Source organism: Diospyros lotus, chromosome 12, assembly GCF_014633365.1.
Source record: "Diospyros lotus cultivar Yz01 chromosome 12, ASM1463336v1, whole genome shotgun sequence".
NCBI classification, from domain to species: Eukaryota; Viridiplantae; Streptophyta; class Magnoliopsida; order Ericales; family Ebenaceae; genus Diospyros; species Diospyros lotus.
In genome coordinates, this window is record NC_068349.1 from 28,470,946 (window position 1) to 28,482,686 (window position 11,741).

An 11,741-nucleotide genomic window follows, 5' to 3' on the forward strand; every position below is an offset into this window, starting at 1 on the left:
GACACCATCATAATTTGCTTCTGCTCCAGCACTTCCTCTATGAGGCGTTTGATGTCAGACGCCTTGAGTGTTTCTTTCTCTACTTCATTTTTGCAAGGAGATGGGACATAAAGAGCTCTTGAGTGGGTACTTTTTGTTGTCTCTTCATACATAGAGCTTTCCCTGCTCTCCTATCGTAATCCCCCATCGAGTTTGTTGTTTCTGGGACTTGGTCATTAGGCCTTAGAGTCCCGATTCTTATACCTCGTCGTGAGGCCCTCGGAGGGTTGTCTTGAGATCTCCAGTGTTCTCCCCCAGCACTTGTTTGTCCTATGTTGGGAATGTGGATGTTTGGCATCAATTCATGCAGAAAAGAAGTAATCCCTTCTAATATTCTCATGCTCTCTTCATTATTCATCCTAAGCTCATCATTTTGGTGCTTCAGCTCCTCAAAATTCTTCTGCAACTGTTCATAATCCGATAGTGGGACCGTGAGTGTAACTATCCCAAAGGGTCCTAGAGGTACTGAAGTCGCCGCAGGGTTCTTTCTAGGAATCGAGGACTATCCCAAAGAGTGTTGTTCCTAATTTGCTGGTATTGTGGGCGGGACCTACCTCTCTTGCCTTACCGCTTGTCTCCCTAATCCGATGGTGTGTACCTCCCCTTGTTTCGAATGTTCCATGCCCCCCAATCCGGTAGTCTGATTGCCTTCGAGCATTGGAATGTTCCCTGAGTGCTCCTCATTGTTCGAGTGGTCTTCCAAAAGTCCAGGTATTGTAAGGTGCACCTGGCTGGGGTCTCCTGTCCTAGTACGAGTACTCTTTCGGGTGGGGTTAGATGGGTTTGCCAAATCAGCTGACCTTGTCCCTCTTAGCATCTTGCATTAAGATCGGCCTTTAGTTGCATTTCTCACAGATGACGCCAAATTGTTGTTGCCAAAATACAATAATTAGAATTTTTCAGAGTGGGATGCTTGTAGATGCCAACAATCTTGAGATACGATCGATGCACAATTGTTGAAATGGGGTAGGCTTCCACAAGAATGCTTCCAAAGAGGCCTTCCAAAGGGTACTTCCGTATAGGTGAGGATCTTGCCAAGCAGGCAAGTCTTGCAAACTAGAGTGCTTCCGAAGGGTTCCTTCCAAACCTAATCTTGCAAACTAGGTGATGCATGTGATAGAATCATCTGCTTCACAGGAAAAATCTGATCGATAACTATTAGAATTTCCATGTCAAGGTTCTGATAAGGGTTTGTTGTGTATTGATTTCAAATTGTGTAATACTTTCTCTTTTCGCGACCAGGGGCAAACCATATTTCAGAGAACACATTTACTCAACAAACCTTAGCTTACGTAAATGAGCACCTTTCTACTTGGAGAACAAGTTTAGTTTAGAGGCATGTTGTGAGAACTACTATTACTCGGTATGTTTCTCATTCAATCATTCTCCAGGGTAACACGCTGGACTACCTTAGCATCCTCGGGCTCCACTTAGCTGGCAGTCAAGGAGTTATTGTCATAGCCATCTGCCAAGCCCTTCTGATGGTACCAACTATTAATTCATTGTCCAGTTGTTTTTATGAATACCATCAACTGTATCTGCACATATAAACACGCATCTTGATTTTCTTTGTAGTTTAACATGCATTTAGTTATTAATTAAGTCTTTTATTCAGTTCAAATTTGTTTAATTCTCATTTATTCTAATGACTTTTTTTAATAGATAAAAATTATGGAACAATGAATGAAATTATGGAGCAATAAGTGGATGAAGATTAAAGAGGATGTTTCCAACAATAAACTTTATTTAATTTTTATTTTTTAGGATTGAAAATAGTTTATTTTTTGGGGAGCATTGTTTTTATTTGCATTGTTAGTTTTATTTATTATATTCAGCATTGTTAACTTTATTTGAGATCTATCATAAAAATAATTTCAACATGACTTTCATCACTAAAAATATTTTAAATAAACAAAAAAATTTATCATTATTATAATTATGACAGATGAAAAAAACATTTTTTGTCACTATTAGATTACTGAAAAATATTTTTTTTATTTTAAAATTTTTACAAAATAAAAATTTGTCACACTTTTCAAAAATTTCATCACTTTTACTATTTGTTGACAAAAAAAAAAAAAAATCACTTTTTAGAATCATTGATATAAATATTTTTGTCACCATTGAGAATATGACAAAAATATTTGTCACTTTTTGATAATTTTGACAAAAATATTTTTGTTAATTTTTACGATTTTGCGTGAAAACAATTTCATCATTGTTAATATTTTCTTACTAAAAAAATTTATCACTTATACGAATTACTGACATAAATATTTTTTTTATTATTAGAACATTGACAAAAATATTTATTACTATCGAATAAATTTGAGAAATTTGTTTTGTCACTATTTCTATTTTATCGAAAAAATATTTGTCATAATATTACATTATTGACAAAATTATGTCATTGTAAAATGTGCAACAAAAATTTATTGTCAAATTAGCTAATAAGTGACAATTTATTTTATCACATTAAAAATTATGTCAAATAAATTTTGTCACTATTCAAATTGTGACAAAATATTTTGTCATAAGACACTTTATCATGATAAAATATATGATTTACATTTGAAATTTGGATTTATTGTGACTAAATAGTATTTATTATGATAAAAATATTTTCTTTTATAACAAAATAATTTGTTATAATAAGTTGATTTAAGTGATAAAATACTCTTTGTCACAATAAAATTAATGATATTGTGACAAAACTTGATGTTGTCACAATATACTTATTATGACAAACTTATTGTGACTAACCATATGACAAATCAATTTCATTACAATAAGTATGTTGTAACAATTTTTATAGTTATTGTAACAAATTAATTTATCATAAAAAGTCTAAATTCTTGTAGTACGCATAGTAAAACAATAATCGTAGGATGAAAAGAGAAAGGATCATGTGAGGAAATGTCATCCATAAATCCCAAAAGATAAACATTAATGGAAAATGCACCCCTTCAAGAAAGCCTCTCAAATTATTACTAGACATGCTCTTTCTCTCGAGATATTTGAAGGAAATAATGAGGAGCAATTGAAGTATAATTGGTAATGGCCCACAAAGCAAGTGGTCACAAGAGGGCTCTGGACCTTTCAGTTAAATGCTCTATTAGATCTTCTTCTAGACTAGTCCCACAAAGGGAGGAGAAAGGAAGAACCAAGAGACCTAGAGGTCTTCAAGAGACCTCTCTCGTGGGATATTTCCAATTAAAAAGCGTAAACAAATGATTTTGAAAATCTCTTAATGAACGTCGCAAGGGATAAGCTTTATCTATAAAGAGTGCAAATATTAGTGCAACTTGAAGTATCAAGGATGCTTTTTACAAACCCCAAAATTGACATATAAATAGGTGATATTTTATTTAGATAAGGTATGCCTCCACATTAATTCAATAACTCTACAATAATATTCTACAATCTTCGTAGCCTGACCTAAGAATCCAAATATAAGTGTAGGGAATGCTGATCAATTTTTGTCTTGTAACATTTTCACATCTTGAAGACGAATTTTTCAATTATAGTTTGAATAACAGGACACTTAATTTAATATTACATTCACGGTCATTTAACTTTATTGAATAGTCAAAATGGATAAAGTTTAGAGAATTTATTAAATTCTCAAAGCTGTAAAAGTGTTAATATTTTATTAATTAAATTTAATATTTATTAAAATTTAAGAGATTCATTAAATTTCTCAAATTAGTGTTGGATGGGATGGACTGCATTGTCCGTTAAGAGGAAGCCCCGGCGGCCTGCGACGAAGACCCGGTAAAGCAGCCTCGCGTATCTCTAACCATCTCTGAGTAGTAGCTAATTAAGTTAAACATTCAATCAAGTGGTGGTGGTCAGTCGCATGTGATGCCACGAGGCGATGAGAGCCAGCAAGTTCGTTTCGGGTTTTGAGCTAAAAGCGAGATCCCCCACGGCTTTCACCCGCCAAGACAGCTTTTTTCTCCTTGCAGTTTAGGTTACGTTTTATATAATTTTTAACTTTTGTTCCCAAAACTTTATAAAAAAAAGTTAATAATAATATAATAATGGAGGCAAAGGCTGACAAGTGATAGAACGAACGTTGATGATTCCATTTCCAGTGCAGTGGAAGCCTGAACGTGCATCTTTCAGGACTAGTGTCCACTCACGTGTCCACTCGCACCTCTCTCTCTCTCTCTCTCACACACACACACACACAGCTTTCAATGTGCTCTTAATATCAGTGGCTACCGACCTCTTCTTCTCCTGCGCACTCTCACTCTCTCTCTTTCTCTCTCTCCTGCCATGTTTGCCTTTTCTCTTAAATAATTTTGCGTTCAAAGTTGACGATGACCACGCTCTTTCTCTGACAACTCACCATTACAGCATCCATCGATCTCTCCCAAAAGAAACAAAACATTATTCAATTCAATCCACAGTTCCCCCCTTTCCTTGTAAATTTCACTTGAAAGCTCTCTCTCTCTCCCCCTCCAAATTCAAACCCTTTCATCTCTCTCTCTCTCTCTCTCTCTCTCTGGCTTTTACTGGTGTTTCAAGCTGTAAATGCAGCTTAGTCGTCTCTCTGATCTCAACGTCTCTCCATGGGCAAGAAAGCAGGCTCCTCGTGGTTGACCGCTGTGAAAAGGGCCTTTCGATCTCCCTCTAAGGACACAGAAAAGAGGAGCCTTAACCCAGATCAAGATGATCAAGAAGATTATAAGGTTAATTCTCTCATCATCCTCATCTTTTCATTTATGTACTTCACCGGATCGATCCAAAGATCTGTAAAGTTGGGCCTTTTTTTTTCTCATGTATAGCTGAATGAATATTAATGTCCCAGAAAAGAGAGAAACGGCGATGGCTTTTCCGGAAGCCCACGAACCACGAACCAGCAACAAGGTATCAAACGCCACCGACGGCTGCTGCTAGCGGCGGTTCCTCTGGGGCTATGACCAGTGCTTTGGAAGCTGAGGAGAGACACGCCATTGCGGTGGCTGTGGCGACGGCTGCCGCCGCTGAGGCCGCCGTGGCCACCGCCCAAGCTGCGATGGAGGTCGCCCGCCTCGCCAGGCCACCTTTCAGTTTCGGCCGGGAACACCATGCCGCCATTGTCATTCAGACTGCATTCAGAGGATATCTGGTAAAACCAAGTCGAAGCGCAACCAAACCTTTTAATTTGTTCAATGTTTATCAATTGTTTTCAATTAATCAGTCGATCACGGGAATGGAAAACAATAAATCGTGTCCAGTGCAGGCAAGGAGAGCTCTTCGAGCGCTGAAAGGGCTGGTAAAGCTGCAAGCTTTAGTGAGAGGTCACAATGTTCGAAAGCAAGCGAAGATGACGCTGCGATGCATGCAAGCTCTGGTTCGAGTGCAGGCCCGAGTGCTTGATCAACGCTTCAAGCATTCTCAAGATCAAAGCAGCCGAAAATCAACGACGCTAAGCGACACCAATAGCTTGTGGGAATCTCGATATCTTCAAGATCTGTCTGATAGAAAATCTATGGTAAATTAAACTGGTCTGATCATCTAATATAAATGTGTGTGTGTAGATGCCATTAATGGCAATTTGATGTTTATATGTTCATAGTCGAGAGATGGAAGCAGCATAGCTGATGATTGGGACGAACGCCCCCACACCATTGAAGAGGTAAAAGCGATGCTACAGAACAGAAAGGAAGCTGCTCTGAAGCGTGAGAAAAACCTTTCTCAAGCCTTCTCTAAACAGGTTCTTTTCTCCTCTCTCCCTCTCTCTCTCCGCATATATATATATATACATATATTATTTAAGTGCTGGTGGTGATGTTGCATGGCGAATTGAAGGCGTGGAGAAGCAGTAGCAGGAACAGATCATTTGGGAACGAAGAAGAGCTTGGAGAGAAGCATTCGCCATGGCTGGATAGGTGGAAGCCATGGGAGAGCAGGCCAGCAAGAGCTTCCACTGATCACAGGGACACCATTAAGACAGTAGAAATCGACAGTTCACAGCCGCCTTACTCATACTTGGCTCCCAATTTACCAAACCAATCCCAACATTACCACCAGAGATCCAATTCGCAGTACAGTGCTTCTCCTCTGCATAGAGCTCATCAAACGCTGCATCACTCGCCGGTTACGCCGTCGCCGTACAGAACGAGGCCTCTGCAAGTCCGGTCGGCGAGCCCTCAATGTGGAAGAGAAGAGAGAATTGGCTACAACGCAGTTCAGACACCGAGCTTGAGGTCCAATTACTACTACAGCGGCAGTTTGCAGCAGCAGCAGCAAACGAGGGGTGGTGCAAATGCAATGCCCAATTACATGGCGGCAACAGAGTCGGCAAAGGCGAAGGCCCGGTCGCAGAGCGCACCGAGGCAGCGACCAGCGACGCCGGAGAGAGAACGGGTTGGTTTGGTCAAGAAGCGGTTATCGTACCCAGTCCCTGACCCCTACGGCATAGGCCATAATTTGAGGAGCCCGAGCTTCAAGAGCATGAGCGGACTGCATCTGGCCACGGAGCACCAATCCAACTACTCTTCCTGCTGTACAGAAAGCCTTGGCGATGAGATCTCTGCTTCGTCCACCACTGACCTTCGGAGGTGGCTGAGGTGATTGATTAAATAATCATCGTATCTTTGATCCGATAAAAATGATCAAGATAGTTGGATCAAGACTTGAATTTTCAATCTCACTCTCTCGATTCATTATTTCAGTGCATTCCATCAGACCAAAAATCGAAGCCCAAGTAATTATGATCATTACCCAATGTCTGACACCTGCAGGGATTGTGAATTGTGCCTTTTCTTTTGGCTTACTTTTCTCTTTTTTCAAGTTTTGATTCCTTAGATGTTTGCGCGTAGGTGCAGGTGTGGATTTGTTCAAGTTATTTCATATTATAGCATCTTTTGTGGTTAAGTGTAGTCACATGCATCCATCTTTGTTAAGGATAACTCTACTCCCCATTAGCAGTATAATGACAGATGAGTTCGTAGCAATGAGCATAAGGGAATTTGACCAAGTATTTTAACATCCATTACTCATCCATATCCCTTTGTTAAGTAAGAGGATTAACTAGCATGCTCATCCTACCAACTCTACTCATTTAATTTTCACGTACTAATCTATATAAATATTCAAGTTTTACTTTTATTTTATAATATGCATTATTACTGGATTATCAATTGAATATATTTTGCGTTTCATTTTTACAACCTTTACTTAAAAAATTTATTACAATAATTGTTTTTTTTACACAACTAAGTACAATATTTTTAATAATTATATTGATACCTTGTAATTTTTGAATAATCGGCAAATTGAGCTTGTTTTTGACCCCTAAACATTCTTTAAAATTTTGGTAATTATACTAGTTCTCCAAACTTTTCCAATATTTGACACTCCAAAATTCTGTAAAGTTTTAAGGTGCTACACTCATATCCTGTTGTGGGTCACTTCGTCGTTAAAAAATAAAAAAAATTAAATAAAGAATTAAAATTTAGCGACAGGATCACTTCATCGCTAAAAATAAAAAAAAAATTAAAATTTAGCGATGGGTCACTCTCGTCGCTAAAAATAAAAAAAATTAAATAAAAAATTAAAATTTAGCGACATGGTCAAATTTGTAGCTAAAAAATAAAAATAATTAAATAAAAGAATTTTAATTTAGTTATAGGCTCAAACCCATCGCTAAAATATAAAAAAATTAAATAAAAGAATTAAAATTTAGCGTCGGTGTCACTCCCGTCACTAAAAATAAAAAAAAATAAAAACATTAAATAAAAATTAAAATTTAGCGACAGAGTCACTCCCGTTGCTAAAAATAAAAAAATTAAATAAAAAATTAAAATTTAGTGACGGGTCAACCCTGTCGCTAAAAAATAAAAAAAATTAAATAAAAAATTTAAATTTAGCGACAGGGTATTTCTCGTCGTTAAAAATTAAAAACAAAATAAATAAATAAATTAAAATTTAGCGACGGGTCAACCCGTCGCTAAAAAAAATAAAAATAAAAATAAAGAATTAAAATTTAGCGACGGGGTCTGCCCCATCGCTAAAAAATAAATAATTAAAATTTAGCTACTCGTCAACCCGTCACTAAAAAATAAAAAAAATTAAATAAAAAATTAAAAAGTTTACATTTAAACATATCACAATAATTTTTACTAACATTAATATTAGAAAAAAATTAAACTAATAATTTTTTAAATATATTAAAATTAAAATCAAAATCAAAACATAATTTTCACTGCTAATATAATAATTAATAAATTTTTATTTAAATTAATAACGAAATAAAATTAAAATTAAAATTCATTTCCCTTTACTAATATTAAATATTAAAATTAATATCATTAAATAAGTTTGAGAAATTTTGATCTATAAATATAATTCTGAAATATTTGAAAGAGAATAATATAAATATATTTTATATACATCAATGAACAAAAAGGCTTCCAAATCGGCTTGCTCGTGCGCGAAACTTGGTCATGAGAGGTTGGGGGTTCGAATCTTGTTGAGAGCATGAGATAATTGCTGAGATTATTATCCCAACGCTATCACGTGGCTCACATGAGGGGTGGTTGGGGCCTGGCACTGGTTGAATTTTGAATTTTATGGTCGACCCCGTCGCTCAAAAATTAAAAAATAAATAAATAAATTTAAATTTGGCGACGGGTCAACCTCGTTGCTAAAAAATAAAAAAAATTAAATAAAAAATTTTAATTTAGCGATGGGGTCAACCCCGTCACTGATTAGCGACGGGTACAACTCCCGTTACTGATTCCATCGCTAAAATACTCCCGTCGCTAACCCAGTCGCTAAATTTCAGTGACACTCTTTTTAGCAACGGAAAGGTGCTCGTCGCTAAATCTGTCGTTAAATTTTTTAGCGACGGAATTTTCCATTGCTAAAACGTTAATTTTTTGTAGTGTGCATCGTCCTGGAGAATTTGAATATTCTCATATGTGGACCCTACAAAATTTCTATAAATACTCTCCTACTCCTAGGCAAATGGATCTTTTGGATAACATACTCCACCCAGAGTCCCCCCCTCTCTAGAACCTCAAACACGAAGTCTTAGGACTCTAACCACTAGATAACCCATCGGGAGCCTACTCTAAGGACCCATATTGAATACATTTACATTCTACATTCTACATTTCACTTACATCCACATTCTGTTTCAAGACTTCTATATCTGACTTAGGTATCAGAGGGCCCGCATGGAGAATATCTCCATGTGCTTTTTGACTCCTTTTGATTATAGATCCATCTGGAGTAGCCCCCAAGAAGACAGATCAAGACCCTCTCTCGAAGACTCTCCGGGACCCTCTTGATCTTGGTCCCTTGAAGATTATCTCGGTGTAACTAGCCTCGAAGACCCCAGAAATCCATCGAGGTCTCTTGATGTAATACCCAAGAACTTTGGGTTAATTGGAAATTATTAGAAAAATGGATTCGGGAAAAATTAGTATCAGAATAGCACGAGAAATTGACCGAATCAACTATAGGGAGTGCTCTGGAGTCATGATGCCTAAAGAAAATGATATGGAATTGTCAAGTATTTCGAGGTATGATTTATGGCATTGAAATAAATTGGACCAGAAACGATTTTCGGTACAACTAAAATACAGTTGTGATTTAGGCTGAAAAATTGAATAATTGTAGAGAACTTCCGGGAAGTCAATGGAACCCGGAAGAGGTTCATATTTGGTATGTAAAGCAACCCTTTAGTGGTTTTTGGAAGAAACAAAAGGGATTGTGGGCAAAACAAAGATTTGGGTCTAAGTGCAATTTATCGAAAGGAGGTCGAAAGGATGATTTTTTGGAATCTTCAAAGATGATATGGAAGTTTTAGGACTTTAGGGTCTCAATGGAAATTGTAAAAAGTTCAGGGGCTTTGTGAAAAAGGGCCAAAGCTTAAGAGACAAAATAGGTGGGGCAAAAGTGCAATATTTCAAACTTGAGGAGGGAACTAGCCTGCCATGGCCGACCAGACACATCTGACCATTGGGATTTCGAGGAAACGGCTTAGTGATGCTCTAGGGTTGGGTCTAGGCTGACACACACTGCGAGGATGGTTGGATTTTGAAGATTTCCGACCAAATTCTTAACCGAATTTTGGAAGCTCTATAAGTCATGATTGTGGTTGATTTTTGATGCAATTGGGTCGATCCAGGGGAGGTAGAAGCCTCAGAGGCATCGGTTTGGCAAGCCTTGAGCATTTGGAAGCTTGGGGTCGCCTATAAATAGGGATGGCTGAAAGCTGTAAAAAATTAATTTCTTAGATCTGTGAATTCGAGGATAAATTGAGGGAAATGGATAAGGGACTTTTGTTCCCCATGTCCAGATGAGCAATTCTAGAAACTTTGAGCAATTTTCGTTGTGAGTTGAGGGAGATACTAACCCTCGTCGAAAAAATGAGTTTTGTCGGAAATGAGCTTGAGCAGTCGAAAAATAGCTTCAATCAAGGCCTTTGAAGCCATAATCCTGTAGAGAGCAAAAAGAGGAAGGCCTGTTCAAACGAGGGGCAAAACAGAGCTCAGACGAGGGAGAAATAGCTAAAAAACTAGAGCGGGACGAAAGTTGCCGGCGAGCTCGCAAGAAGACAACCGACGCATGTAAGATATGCACCACCAACAGGTACGAGTGGGGCGCGTGGCCAGTCCTTAAGGTGGTGCGTGGGAGCGCGTGAGTTGCTAGAAAAATTTGGAAAAAAATTCTAAAATCCTAGAAAATCGAGATCTAGGTGTTTGTGCAAAAAGTTTTGGATTTGGCCTTTCTATTTCTCAGTTTTCGCATCGACCAGCCTCGTTTTACTTGCAAATGAAGCATTGAGGTAAGTTCTGAAATTTTCTCTTGAAGTTCTTATCATATTATGAATTGTTGTGGAGAAAGATTTGAGGAATTTGTTAAGGAAGTATTTATTTGGAATTTTAGAGAGGAAAATGGAGAAATATGAAGAAATTATGAGAAAAATAGGTTTTGATGATTATATATTGATTAGGGTGCTTTGAGACTTAAGGTGAAGTGACTTGTGCAAATTTTGAGGTCGGCACAAAAATCGAGGTTGGGCACGCAAATCAAGACAGTGTGCGTTTTTCAAAGTACCCTGAATTTTGTCAAATGTGAGAGTTCTTACCCCCAAACTTGGTTTATTCAAAGTGGTTCTTTTCTTAAACTTGATTTGATTACATGCAAAGGTTTTGTTGCATGTGAACGGTTTTAACCTGTGATGGTTGGTTTCATATGGATTCGTTCCAAAATGTTTTATGCATGTGCATTGAATTTTGTGCGATAAATTATGTACATGAAATGTTGTTTCATATGATGCATCGAATTATGATTTGTGGCATTAGCATGTTTTTGTGGGATGTTACCCTGATAGTAGAGCCATAATTCCCCAAGGGTGTTTGTTGGAATAACGCACAGGGGTATCTCATGTTGTGTGCTGGGATGACTACCTGGGGTTCTGTGCCGAGCTGGGTGACCAGAGAAGTTACACTAGTTAGGGTGACTAGTTGTACATATGGGATGGGATATCAACTTATGATGTGGCACTTGAGTGATAGCATTAAGGAAGCGTTCCAAGGGAAAATGCCCATTTGTGACAGGGGCTAAGAGTAGACACCACCCTTGTGAGTCGACAAGTGGCGGGGCTGAGAATGTACACCACCCTGGACTGGCTCAAGTGGCGGGGCTGCAAGTAGACACCACCCCAGGAGCCTTTGAGCGGTAGTGTTGTTTCTGAG

The 11,741-nt window shown here is 37.7% G+C and overlaps 1 protein-coding gene across 2 annotated transcripts; it reads left to right on the forward strand.

Moving 5' to 3' along the window:
• The first annotated feature begins 4,275 nt into the window (after positions 1-4,275).
• LOC127813902 (protein IQ-DOMAIN 18-like) lies at positions 4,276-6,986 on the forward strand. 2 transcript variants are annotated; one of them, XM_052355023.1, is made up of 5 exons: positions 4,276-4,736; positions 4,856-5,155; positions 5,270-5,521; positions 5,606-5,743; positions 5,839-6,986. In XM_052355023.1, the coding sequence occupies exons 1-5, from the start codon at positions 4,617-4,619 to the stop codon at positions 6,601-6,603; spliced, it is 1,575 nt and encodes a 524-aa protein (XP_052210983.1). In that variant the 5' UTR covers positions 4,276-4,616; the 3' UTR covers positions 6,604-6,986. The 2 variants fall into 2 exon arrangements, with proteins under 2 accessions (XP_052210983.1, XP_052210984.1); XM_052355024.1 differs by lacking the exon at positions 4,276-4,736 and having other exon boundaries at positions 5,021-5,155; positions 5,265-5,521.
• Positions 6,987-11,741: the final 4,755 nt, after the last annotated feature.